This window comes from Martes martes, assembly GCF_963455335.1.
Source record: "Martes martes genome assembly, chromosome: 5".
NCBI classification, from domain to species: domain Eukaryota; kingdom Metazoa; phylum Chordata; class Mammalia; order Carnivora; family Mustelidae; genus Martes; species Martes martes.
This window is the reverse complement of record NC_137892.1, coordinates 18,691,345-18,705,412: the sequence shown is the minus strand read 5'-3', so window position 1 is coordinate 18,705,412 and position 14,068 is coordinate 18,691,345. Positions and strand designations below refer to the sequence as shown.

At 44.9% G+C, this 14,068-nt stretch overlaps 1 protein-coding gene across 6 annotated transcripts in view; it reads right to left on the bottom strand.

Moving 5' to 3' along the window:
* MAPK9 (mitogen-activated protein kinase 9) overlaps window positions 1-14,068 on the bottom strand; it is a 49,145-nt gene that overhangs the window by 29,296 nt on the left and 5,781 nt on the right. For 4 of the 6 annotated variants that reach the window (XM_080803761.1, XM_080803757.1, XM_080803759.1 and 1 more), the window contains exon 2: window positions 5,994-6,165. In XM_080803761.1, coding sequence (XP_080659887.1) covers window positions 5,994-6,115 — 122 coding nt within the window. In that variant the 5' untranslated portion in view covers window positions 6,116-6,165. Of the gene's footprint in view, window positions 1-5,311; window positions 5,548-5,993; window positions 6,166-14,068 lie in introns of those variants that run through there. The other 2 variants (XM_080803758.1, XM_080803762.1) reach the window with 2 other exon arrangements.

Sequence of the window (14,068 nt, the reverse complement as noted above, 5' to 3'; positions counted from 1 at the left end):
CACCTACGTGCGCTCTAGGTGCAAATGCTGAGCATGGGGGTGAGGGCGGGAATGCGGGGAGCCAACTGGCTCAATTGTTTCATAATTAACACACCTATTTCTAGCCACTTGTGTCATCTTCATTTTCCGTATTTGTCCTCTCTATACCCACAGCCTCTTTGGGGTTTTACTATAGATAGGTTCTCTTCCTTGCTGCAGATGTCTCATCTACTTAGTCTCACTTCCTCTGCTCCGTTTATCTGATTCAAGTTTCCAATTACTTTTTACCTTAGGGAGGAACCTTGTTAAAAGCTCTCCTGCACGGACTACTGCCTCCTGTTCTCGGTTAGGTATCTGATCCAGAAGCTCTAAGCCACTTGTTTTAGAGGTGAAACTATCAAGAACCACAAAGACACACAGATTCGCCCAAGGCCACAGAGAACTGCAATGTGCATCACGGCTGGCCTTGGAACTCAGTCCCCCCGAGTCACGGCTTTCCTGAGTTTTATGCTACAGACCTCCTTCACTGCAGAAATGCTGTTACACACATTCTAAGCTTGCTTACACCACTAGAGAGAAAACAAAATGGTGTAAGAGCAGGCCGGCATTTGGGGGTGCCCGGAACTATAGAGAGGAAAAGAAGTAAGAGCTAGACTAACCACTTCAAGCTCAGGTTGTTAACGGTCACTTCTAGGGGCCGCCAGGTCCAATACTATCCATAAAACAAACAATCCTTTGGCTGAACAACTTGAGAGTTTAGAAGGAGAAAGAAAAAACTGAAGAGATATGAAAGAAATGTATACGCATTTCCCACGACGGCTTCAAAATCTTATAATGACTTCATTTTACAAAATAACTTAGTTGATACTTATGAATAAACCAGAGATATTTCAAAACTTACTTCCTAATTTATTTTACTAATATTTTTAATAAACAATAAACAGAGAAACAAATCAGAGACAAATGCAAAAACAATGAAAAATTAAAGAGTCAGAATATTTTACTTGGGTCCCAGCTCTTCCATTTAATCCTGCATCAATACTGGCACCTTTCTTGCCCACACCCCAGGCCCTAGGTCCCTTTATAAAGCTCTAGTTTAAACAAACAACGAACAAGTTTTATAAGCCATGCACTATCGCTACTATGATATTTTATTTCTCAAAATATAAAAACACGCATGCCCCCATGTTAGTTTTCTATTGCTATTATAAGAAATTACCACAAATTTAGTAGTCTAAAACACAGATTTACTATTTTACAGTTCTGGAGAGAGACAGAGAGAGCATGTTTGTGTGTGCATGTGTGCGCACGCATGGGCACATCAATTAAGCACTTGGTTCAATCAGAGGGGAGGCTCTATTCTATTTTTTAAAATAAGATTTTATTTATTTATTTCAGAGAGAGTGAGTGAGCACAAGTGATGGGAGAGGCAGAAGGAGAGAGAGAAGCAGGCTCCCCACTGAGCAGGGAGCCTGACTTGGGACTTGATCCCGGGACTCCAGAATCACGACCTGAGCAGATGCTTAACCAACTGAGCCACCCAGGCACCCAGGAGGCTCCATTCTAAACGTGAGCTGTGGTTACCTGGGGACGCTTCATAGATGAGATCAGTCTTGAAAGACCAGGGATAGCCTCTTGAAAGACTGGTGTGCCTCTGAGGACAATCCGATGGGGACATGCAGTAGGGACAAAAGTGACAGCCATGGGAACGAACCCATTGTGTTTGCAGAGAAAGGAGCACTGGAGAGAACTGGATATGCAGAAGTTAGGGCTTGATGGTGGAGGTACTCAGGCCCTTCTGTCACTGACAGGAAGAAAGGGGTCTACTACTACCATTAGTAGTTTCTTGCTCTATTCCAACAACTGAATGGGGTAAGACCCTCTCCTTGCACATGTACAGGACAGTTTTCTTCTGAGGTCCTTAAAGCAAAATGCCAAAATCCAAGATGATACGCAAAACCGAGCCAGGAAAATGTCCTCAGAAGACGTCGGGCAAGTCTCATGGAAAAAGTGCTCTCCTCTCCATCTGCGGTCACCACTGCTGCAGCTCAGCGGGACCACAAAGCCTCAAGCCAGGCAGGAAGGTGAGGAGCACCTGGCTGACAGCAAGTCGTACCAGCTCCGGGACAGAGGAGCAAGGAAGTAATCACAGAAACGAGGTCTCCAGGCATGCAGCCCCAACTCCTGGGATGGCACTTCATCTAAGGCCAAAAGACGACACAGCCCAGAAGTCTAAGCATGATTTTTATAACTGCACAAACATTTTCAAAAGAAAACATCAATACTCTGAGTCAAGTTAAATAACCTTCTTTTCCATGCATCTAGCAAAGTTAACCCAGCTAACAGGCTTTGATTTGGTAATGATGAACTGGCTTGGTTACAAAGGTAAGTGAATAGTGACATCCAAGATGGTGAAATAAACTGTTGGTTGTGCATGGGCTCATTAAGTTTTAATTAATTAACTAAGCTTAATCAGTTCTAAGTAATGATTTCTTCCTTGAGTAGAAAAGAACAGAAATCCAGTCTTTAATCTTTCCTTAGAATCAAGCAGATGAGATTTAGAATGGTGCTAAAATTTTTAGCCATGACAGGGACACCTGGGTGGCTCAGTTGGTTAAACATCTGCTTTCAGCTCAGGTCACGATCCCAAGGTCCTCAGATTGAGCCCTGCATCGGGTTCCCTGCTCAGCAGGGAGCCTGCTTCTCCCTCTCCCTCTGCTGCTCCCCTTCCTTCTGGTCTCTCTAATAAATAAAATCTTAAAAAAAAAATTTAGCCATGACATACGTCTTTCTTCCCACCTTTCTGCATGTGAGAGAAAAGCTGCTCCAACAAATAGCAATAAAATTGTCATAAAATCATGTAAAGGAAAATACTATGAGTTAAGTGACATTACTGTTAAGATTCTGTGAATATGTAAACTAAGCTACTACAGGAAGTGACAACATATTTTGTAATAATATAGCACAAAAATGTCATTATATATGATACTATGGTACCAGGAGTTAAACAGCCATTACGAATGACAAAGAGCCTTGGTTTAAGGCGCTCTCCAGTTTGCTCTTCTAAAACACATTTTTGAGGTGAGACTCACATACACATAAAATTAACCATCTGAAAGGGAACAATTCAGTGGCATTTGGTTCATCCACAATGTTGTGCAGTCACCACCTCTGTATCTAGATCATTCCGAAAGACCTTCCTCACCACAAACAAAGCAGTGTTCCCCCATCCCCTTGCCTCTGCCTCCATGGATTTATCTACTTGGGGTACTTCCCCTGAGCCTCTGGCTCCTTCCACGCAGCATGTTCTTGGGGACCAACCACGTTGTCCACGCGCCAGTGCTCTGTTCCTTTCTGTGAGGGACATCCTATGGATACACACATACAACTTGGCATCTCTTCATCCACAGACGGACATGTGGGCTGTTTGCACCTTTCGGCTGCTGCAACCAACATCTGTGTACGGGTCTCTGTTTGAACATCTGTCTTTAATTCTAGGAGTACTTCCCGGGTCATGCAGTAGTTATATGTGGAGGAACCATCAAACCGTTTTCCCCAAGTGGCACGCCACTTTATATTCTCACCAGCAATGTGTGAGGGTCTAATTCCTTCGCATCCTTGCTGACATCAGTTACCTCCCGTTGTGCTAACCGTGGGCATCCCAGTGGGTGTGAAGCAGGATCTCACTGCGGTCCTGACTTTCATTTCCCTAATGCCGAACGATAAGCACCTTTCCTTGTGCTTATCACCTGTTTGCATAACTTCTTTGAGGAAATTTCTGTTCAAGTCCTTTGTTTTTTTGTTTTAAATTGTTTTTTGTTTTTTGTTTTTTTTTAACAGTGAGAAGAGTTCTTTATACGTTCTAGACAATAGGCTCTTACCTGTTATATGATTTGAAAACACTTCCCCATTTTGCAGGTTGTTTTTTTCGCTCTCTTGACAGTGTCCTTTGATGCACCAAAGTTTTTAATTTTGATGGAGTCCAATTTTTGATTTTGTTGCCCATGCTTTTGGTGTCATTTCTAAGAATCCACAGTCATGAAGCTTCCCCCACTGTTTTCTTCCAAGAGTTTAATGCTTACAGCAGTTATATTTATGTCAATGATCGAGTCTGAGGTAACTTCTTAAATTATGTGAAAGTAAGGGTCTAACTTCACCCTTCCTTCTGCAGGGGATATCCAGCTGTCCCAGCACTGTTTGTTGAAGAGACTGTTCTTTCCCCATTGAATAACCTTGGCATGCTTTTCCAAAAACAAACTGTTTGTTCTACCATCCACCAACATAATGTATGGGTATTTCTGGACTCTGAGTTTTAAAATTTTTTAATTCAGAATTTTCCATCCTATAAGTCTGCCACTGCTTTTCCCTGAGGAAGTCTAGCTTATAATGGCATATTAGGAACTTTTGTTTCAAAACTAAAATTTTTTTAATGAAAAATACACTTCCTTAACGAATAATTTCATTATTACACACGTCTTTAAAAAATAAAGATGAAAAGGAGCATATGAAACCTGGAAGTCACAACCTTTGCAAACAGTATTTTATCAAGTAGCATGTGATTTTACTGTTATTTACCATGCTGTAATGAAGTCATTAATTTTAACTGCCAACCGGTTATAAAACCTTCCGTTTTACAGTGACTTATGAACATCCAGTCAGCCTCTCGCTGCGGTTACTACATTAAACATTCTTGGTAACAGTCTTGCCAAATTACCTGTGTCAAATGACCCCCCAATTCCAAATCAGAAGAATGTTTTATTGTCTGGAACTTTTTAGACGTATTGAAGTGTCCTCATTCGGGCCATCCAAACTTCTCTTGGTACCCTGGATTTAAGCACCGATATAGCGTGCCATCACTTGGAAACTGAGATCACTATTATTTTAGACACACGCCTGGCATTTCTTCCACGCGGCCCCTTCTTCTGCATTAGTCTTTCTGCAAAGCTCTACACTGCCATCTCCTCTTAGCTCCTGGGGCCTCCAACCACCTAGGCTAAAGGAAATACTTGACTTCCCTGACGGCAGGTCTCCAAACCTGGGGATCACTTCAAACCACTAGTACAGAGCCTCTAACACAAACATCAGCTCTCCTACCCAGAATATCTGGAAGAGTTCTCTCTTACTTTGAATCCCCTCTGCCTACAAGGGCTAAACATGGGCTATCTAGCTTTATCACAGTTTCCTTCAGAGGCAGAGACCATCTTGTTTTTACTGACCCAAAAAAGAAAAAAGAAAGAAAGAAAGAAAGAAAGTCTTGCCCGGGGAGACTACGGGAGAAAAACTTTGGGAAGTGCTGATAACTGTAGTCTAGAAAACACGTGAAAGAGTTTACCTTGAGCTGGCCGGTGATGGCGCGGCAGCTGACTGTCTTACCATGCAAGACACTAAGGCTCAGGGTCAGACCAACGGTTCTGACGGGCTGGACACATGGCTGAAGTGAGACACCAAGGAAGAGACGGCCAGCCCAACCCCTCACACAGCAGCCCTTCCTGGTTAATCCATGGGGTGATAATGACACTGCTTGGCCTCGTCTTGCCAATGAAGGACAAGGCACTGCAGTGACGGCGCCTAGAAATGAATAGGAGTGATTTGGGGGTAAAAGGGGAAGGGGGAAAGGTGGCCAGGATGAAGAAATGAATACAACTCCAAATTTCTGTTACAACTCACTGTCATACCTATTACTCTAGTATCTAATGACAGGAGGGGAAATGGAAAAGGGAAAAAAAAAAACAACAAAGAAAAGAAAAAAGACACAAAGCAAAAAAAGAAAGAAAGAAAGAAAAACTGCTACCTATTTACATTTATGCAGCATTCTAAGAATTTAGGTTTGTATCCTACAATAGGACTACATATAACTAGAGCAAGAGGTTGACTCAATTTAGTTCAAAAACCTATTGCAAAAAAAAGAGTAGTTTTTTTTTTTTTTTTAAATCAACCGTGTTTCTAAGTTCTGACAATTTAGTTCTTAGTACGATAAAAACTGGGTCCACACTATTGAAACAAACCCTACTTACCAAACAATTCCTTGGGCTCCGGAGCCGATTGGCTTCAACTGCTGGTAACGTTTGAGGACCGTGAAGGTTGAGTCTGCCACTTGCACACTGTAAAACTGACTGTCACATTTACTGTCACTCATGATGTAGTATCATAGAATATTCCAAAGAGTTGGTACGGTTGTCGGGTTCCCTGAAAGAAAAACAGAATGAACATGCATTCTGAGATTACACGTGCGCAGCTCACGCATGCAAAATTTTTAAAGATTTTATTTACTTATTTGACAGAGAGAACGAGATCACAAGTAGGCAGAGAGGCAGGCAGAGAGAGGAGGAAGCAGGCTCCCTGCTGTGCAGAGAGTCGGATACGGGGCTTGATCCCAGGACTCTGGGATAACGACATGAGCCAAAGGCAGAGGCTTAACCCATTGAGCCACTCAGACGCACCAAGAGTGCTGCAAATTTACTGGCGTCTGAGACAAGGGGGCTGTAAGCTGATAAACTCGGTTGCACCAAGAACTTCAACAACATGCAAACAAAACAAAACAAAAAACCCCAAACTGCCCACCCAAAACCAAAAATGCAACAACACTGCAGAGGTACTGAGCCCACCATGGAAGGATGGAATTCTGAGGCCCGGCATGACCATGTTTTAAGGAAGTGGTCTAGGAAATAACAGCCTTTCTTGTATCTGTACAGTTAGCCAGCCAGGACAAGATTATGTCACTGTGTGACTTTCCTCAGCTCGCCTCCTGTGGGACCAGCATATGCCGGGCTGGCTCAGGAATGAAGGTACTCGGGAGAGGTTTCAAAGGGATCCTGTCTACGATTCCTACAAACACTGCAAAAGGGCCAGTCTCCTTCTAAGTCCACAAGTTCAGGTGAAGTGATGAAGCACAGAGCAAGTCCTAGGCCAAAGTGACTGCAAACGGGGGAAGTTACAGAACAACGGGGTGCTGGGCCCTGGTGACGTGGGTGTGTGTGCCCGTGCGTGTCCTGGAACTGGCCCGTGTCCCCCAAACCCCACATCCCTCGCAGGCTCAATACCCACATGCTCTAGACGGAGAACTGTGGTAACCTGCAGTCAATGACCTGGGTGCTCTGACATTTATTCATGATAAATTAGTCCAAACTGGCAGTCTCAAGGCAGCCTTTTGGTGGTTTAGGCAACAGGCCGAGATCCCTACCCTGCAGGAGCCTGTGTGATTTTATACAGAAGAGAAGCAAACCGAAATCAGCAGGCAGCTACACAGACAGGGTTCCCTAGCTCTTGTCTGAAGACATTTATTTAAAAGTCAGCAAGCTATTTATTTTGCCCTTTTTTAAAAAACAAAAAAATTAAAAAGCCAACAAGCGAATCCTAGAGGTAAACGTTCTATACGGTTTTAAAAACTGGAAACTTAAAATTTTATTGCCCAGCTCCAGCAATTTCCTGTTTGTTCTACCATCTAATATTTGATGGCGACCCACTGAGTCACTGGAGTGATAATTTGTATTTTGATACAGCGATGCCTGGAATTTCCATTAAACATGGAAATACGCTGATTGATAACAAGCCTAAATAAAGAATTTTAATCGAGTGAATAGTTTCTCCAGCTGATCACTCCTTCACTTCTCTTTCCCAGCTTTTTTTTTTTTTTTTTTTAAATACCAATTTTCAGGGCAGTGGCTGAGCCATCTGGGCCCCAGACCTCTGGGCCACGGAGCCATCGAGGCAGAGAGACATGAGTCCTGACCTGCTTTTCAGAGTGGTCATTCGGGAAGCTGAGACAGGGATGGCTTAGAGTGGGCAGGACTGAAGACAGGGGGACCTGGCAAAACAGGACAGGGTTGTGGCCGGTGTGGACGAGAAGGGAATGCACATCTTGAAAGAAGCATGTACACGACCTGGAGAAGAGGGGAAATCAGGTGAAGCCACTGGAGGGAGGCTGGGCGCACAAGCAGTCTGCGAGTCTGGCTTCGGACAGGTAAACTGCAGTGCCAGAGTGATGAGCAGCAGGACAGCCACAAGCTGCTGCGGATCTCCAGGACCCCCTCCTTCATTCTAGGACTGAAGCCTCCCTGTTCCAGCTGGACAGATGGCCGCCCAACTAGCCATGACATCTGGCTGCGTTCCTGGCAGCAAGGTGTGGCTAGATGACCAGCTTTTGGCACCTGAGGGGTGAGCAGAGCGACAGCATTTTTCTTTTCTTTCTTTCTTCCTTCTTAAAGAAAGCTGCCTGCTGTCCAACATATCCTTCTCCGTGGCTGCTGGCTGGGGAACAGCTGTCATCGACCCAGACATGGAAGTCACGTGCCGGAGAGGGCAGAGCTGCCCACCAGCCAGTCCCGAATGACCTTGCAGCATGGAGCCACCCCCCCACTGTGGCCCACCTGCCAGCTCGGAGGCTGGCAAAAACGTCCCCCTCCACCCTCGCTGAGCAATCCCGAGCTCTCTCTTCTCTGCTGTAGCTGCTGGGACCTGTGTTCTCCCTGCCACACTCTTGGGTTAGCTTTTGTGGATTTGGGGAGAACATTACGTCATCAGGTTTGAGGATGGATAGATTTTCATTTCAAGATTTAAAATAATTTTTAAATTAAAGGATGTTGCACTTAGTAGACCAAAAATAAACCAAAAACAAAAACAAAGAAAACCCACACACACATAAGAGAGAAGCTGTCAGAGCCACCTTCTCTGTCAACCTTGGGCTCCGTGAGCATGAGAAAGCCCCTCGCAGCAAGCCGAGACAGCTGGTAATTTAGCTGTTAATGAAATCAACTCTGCTGAGATTCTATTTCAACAAAGTGGACATCACCTGGGTTTTAGAAGACAGTTTACAAATTCGGAAGTGTACGAGTTCTTCATACAACCACATTATCAACACACTGAAGGTACAGTCACTGCCTTCACTTCCCTTGCTGGTGGGCGCTGGTTCCTCCCCTGGGCTCCCGCAGTAGGACCCAGTCCCTGCCCACGCTACTTCTGCATGGTCACTCGGTTTCAGCAGGTCTGCCTGTGTCTCCCTCCCCCAGTCACGGAGCACCTCTAAAGCAGGGAGGGTCCGTCTTCCCTCTCACACACTGAGAAATTTAAGGAAGTGTCCGGTGTCTACCGTGATCCACTGAAAAAGCTCCTTGGGGACACAAGGGACACACTCTGCTCCTTGGGGGACACAGGGGACACACCCTGCTCCTTGGGTTCTTCAGAACTGTGCGTGCTGGGCGGACAGCTCAAGGGATGGAGTTGGCCCAGCCTTTGCTAAAGGCGTCTGGTTCATGTCCATGTCCTTCTCCCTTCACCATGCTGCTTCAATGAATCCTTGTTGAACGAAATGCTCTCATCTAAAATCCCTATTGGTCTAAGACTGAGGACTCTTGCACTACCCCTTTAGGAATTCTGGAGTAAAATCGACCCACTCTACAGATAAATATGGGGTAGGGGGAACATTCCTAACTTGTTTAGAGCCTAGAATAAGAAATGCTTTAAAAAAATTCACTAGTATTCCTCTAGATACATGCAATTCAACTACTGTAAATACGATATTAATGTCTGAGTCCTATAGGGACATCAGCTACCATTCGCTGAGACCACCCCACACTTCATGAGGGCCTCCTGTGCACCAAGGACAAGGTAAAGGTTATTAAGAGGGCACTAGCCAGACTGTCCCTTTCCTCGAATGGCCAAGAGCATAATCATCACACCACCTAGGAAGTGTCCTAGGGGTAGATGTGGGCCCAAGGGCAGGGGCCCAGCACAGTGGTGTGTTGCGGGGAAGCTGGTGAACGAGCAGAGAGTGTGTGCGAGTGAGACATGGCTGTAAAGGAAGGTTTCCAGGAGGAGTCAAGACGAGCGCAAGTCTGTTCACGGTATCAACCCAGGAGTACAGGAACAGGCCTTCCCTGTCGTGCTGGCAAGCACTGTAAGTTGGCGAAACACTTTTGGCGAGGAGAAGACGTACTATCTAATGAAAAATTTAAAGGCATGTGACTCTTAACGTGGCAACTACCGTTCTATACATGTATTGGACAAAAATGTATGTACAAAAGCTCAAAGATACTTGTTCAAGAATGTTTGTGGCACTTCCTGTAACTGGCAAAAAAAAAAGGAGAAATAACCTCAAAGGTACACTTGGAATGAGTGACCAAATTATGGCATGAAAGCACAATAAAGTGATTAAAAATAATGCAGGAACTTTGTATACTGAAAAGGAATGATGTCTAAGACACCTTAAGGCAATAAAGTTGAAGAGCGCACGTAGTAAACGCCAATCTGTGGGAAGGGTCCCGTGCATGCGCTCGCACACACACAATACGTGAGCAAGTGCAGAGATGAAGGGGGAAATGAGACTCACTCTTCCCACTGTAACTTTCTGTGGGTTTGGTTTTTTTTTTTTAAGTCATGCACATATTTCACATTAAAACAAACAAACAAATTAAACCCTTTTAAATGAAAAGCTGAGACCTAAATATAGGGTAGGTTTGGGGCAGCTGAGGCTGAAGGCAGGAGGGTGGGCCAGGTGAATTGTGAACTGTGAACCTGTGAACTGCAGGTTATAAACAATCCCCTGCCCTCTGGCCCTCTCTGCAACCCACTGGGGGAGCAGTACTGCCCCTACTCTGCAGATGAGGGCAAGAGCTAGGAGAGAGTGAGGAAGCAGCCCAGATCCCCAGCTGGACAGTGGCATGGCCCGGGTCTCAATTTAGGTGTGTCTGATGACACTATTCCTGTCCTTCCCAATACCCTGTTCTAATTAATCTCTCTCTCTCGCTGTATTTAGAAAGTAAAGTGAAGTGACAAAGGGCTGGTCAGGACCAGGCCAGGAAAAAACACAGCCCTTTATGTCGCATCCTGCTGGCTTCGCTCCACCAAGACACTTTCTTCTGATGATGACGACGAGTCAGTCACCCTCACACTCAGGCCAACCTTCAACCATACAAATGGTTCAGGACACTCACGACACGCAAGATCTAAATTAACCAACTGCTGCAGTTAAAAGCAGATTTTCACAATCGCCCTTTTGGTTTCAATACTTGCTATTGAAGTTTTTAATCAAACTATTCTTTTTTCCTCCTTTAATTCTTATCCAAAACGGCAAGTGCAACAACTTCACTTTCTTTGATAATCAGAGTCATCGTTCTGGACGTCAGTTCTTAAACCATACTACAAATTACGATAAAGGACGACATTCATGTTTGGTGATCACAGCATCCCTGGAAGGAAGGGTCCGTTGAGGTCTCCACCCCACAGGCCCCCTGAAGGTACCTGGGCCTGTCCTTTGCCCCTCCCAGGCCCCAACTCCCTGCGCTCTGATTAGGGCGTTCTCAGTTCTCCCTTACCATGGCAACCACCTAAGTGCCTTCCCCGCCTCCATTCCTGCTATCTCCAAACCACTGTACACATGCCATTTAGAAAGGGAGATCTGCCTGCATAAAAAACTACATGGGGCGCCTGGGTGGCTCAGTTGCTTAGGTGTCTGCCTTCGGCTCAGGTCATGACCCCAGGGTCCTGGGATTGAGTCCCACATCGGGCTCCCTGCTCAGCAGAGAGCCTGCTTCTCCCTCTTCCTCTGCCCCCCATCTGGTCATGCTCTCTCTCTCTCAAACAAATAAATAGAATCTTAAAAGAAAAAAAACTGTACACATATTTCACAGCACCTACATTTTAACATTATAAAACACTAACACCCACATTTCAACACTGAGAACAACCCAGGTGTCCTTGAGTGGGTGAATGGTTAAGTAAAGTGCTGTCCATCCATGCTACGGAACACCAGTCAGCAAGAGAAATGAACCAACCACTGATACCCTCAGCAACCTGGGTGATCTTAAGGGCATTATCCTTAAGGGAAAAAGCCCATCTCCAAAGGGCCACACAGTATAATTCCATTCACACAACATTCTTGAAATGACAGAATTACAGAGCTGTGCACCAGATTAGTGGCTGCCAGGGTTATGAATGGTGGGGACGTGTGTGTGTGTGTGTGTGTGTGTGTGTGTGTGTGTGTGTGTGGCTGTACAGGGTAGCACAGGGAAGATCTCTGGGATGAGGAAACCGTTCTGTATCTTGACTGTGGTTGGGGGTGTTTATACCGACCTCTGCATGTGACAGAATGCCCCAGAACTGTGTGCACACACTACCAGTGCCACGTTCCTGGCTTTGGTCTTGTGCTGCAGTTATGTAAACATACAGCCAATGGGGAAAACTGGGTGGAGGATGCACGGGAACTCTGTACTATTTTTACAACTTCTTATGAATCTAGATTTCAAAATAAGGAGTTAAGAGAGGGAAAGAGAGAGAGACAGAGAAAGAGAGATTTGCTAAACATGTGCAGTGGTCATACTGCTCTCTGGCTTACATTCCTTTGATGGTGACCGACTGCCTGGAGAGTACATTCCAATCCCTAGTGCAGCAGAGGAGCTCACAGGGCCCGTGGCCCACTCTCATAGGGAACCACCGGAGATGCTGGCTGATGCCCCAGCTCCCGCGCACCTGAGGGCCTCTTCCTGAGCTGTTTCATCTGCCTGCCTTGACTTCCCTCCTCATTCTGTCCTCCTGGCCAACCTTCATCCTCCTTCAAAGTCTAGTGCACGCGTCTGCTTCTCTCCCATGCTGTCCTCTGCAGCCTCTCCCTCCCAACGGTGCTGGGCATGCCCCCGTGTTTGGCACCACAACCTATGTTCCTCTTCTATTGCTCTGCACATCTATCTCCACTTCTGCTCCGTGAGCTCCTTCAGGTCAGACAATGTGTCTGATTCACTTCCTAATCCTCGACTAATTACATAGTGGGTGCCCAGTAAATGTCTATTAAAGGCAAAGCTAAGTGGGAGAAGAAACGCGGTGGGGCAGTGGGGTGCTGTGGTTAGCATCAATACTCTGGAGTTGGAGGGCAGGCTCCTGGGCAGACTCCACCAAAAAACTGTTAGAACAGAACAAATTCTGTCAAGATGCAGGATACGCATTCAACACACAAACGTCTTTTGCGTCTCTAAGTGCTGGTGAACTCTCAGAAAGAGAAATTAAATGATGCTTTCACAACTGCATCAGAAAGAATAGGATAACTTTAAACAAGGAGGTGACAGACCTCTATATGGAAAACTTGAAGACATTAATGGAAAAAATTAAAGACACAAATAAATGAAAGATATTCTGTGTTCATGGACTGGAAAAACCAGTATTGTTAAAATGTCCATACTCCCTAAGGCAATTTAGAGCTTCAGTACAATTCCTATCAAAATTCCAGTGGCACTTTCCGCAGAACTAGAACAAATAATCCTAAAATTTGTATGGAACTACGGAAGACACTGGATAGCCAGAGCAATTTTAAGAAAGAAGAAGAAGAAGAAGAAAGAAGAACAAAGCTGGAGGCATCATGCTCCCTGATTTCCAAGTTATAGTAATTAAGTATTACAAAGCTATAGTAATTAAGACAGTATGGTATGGGCATAAAAACAGACACATGTATCAATGGAACAGAACAAAAAGCCCACACATACATGGTTGATTAATTTATGACAAAAGGAGCTGATGATAATACAACAGGGAAAGGACAGTCTCTTCCATAAATGGTGCTGGGAAAACCAGACAACCACATGCAGAAGAATGAAACTCAACCACTCTTACACTACACACAAAAATTAACGTAAGGCGGATTAAAGACTTGAGCATAACCATAAAATACCCAGCAGGAAAAATAGGTGGTAAGCTCCCAGACAGCGGTTTTGATAATGATTTTTTTTAAACTGGCACCAAAAGCAGGAACAACAAAGACAAATATAAACAAGTGGAACTATATCAAACAAGAAAGCTTCTGCACAGCAAAGAAAACCATCAGCAAAATAAAAGGCAACCTACAGAATGGGGAAAGAATTGCAAATCATATAGCTGACAAGGGGTTAATATTCAAAATATATAAGAAACCCAAACAGGTCAATGGCAGAAAACACAAAACAATCTGAGGCACCCGGTTGACTCAGTGCACTGAACGTCTGACTCTTGGTTTTGGCTCAAGTCCTAATCTCCAGGTCATGAGATCAAGCCCTGCGTGGGGCTCCGCACTCAGTCAGGAGTCTGCTTAAGATTCCTTCCCTCTCTCTTGCTCTTCCTCTCTCTCCACTCC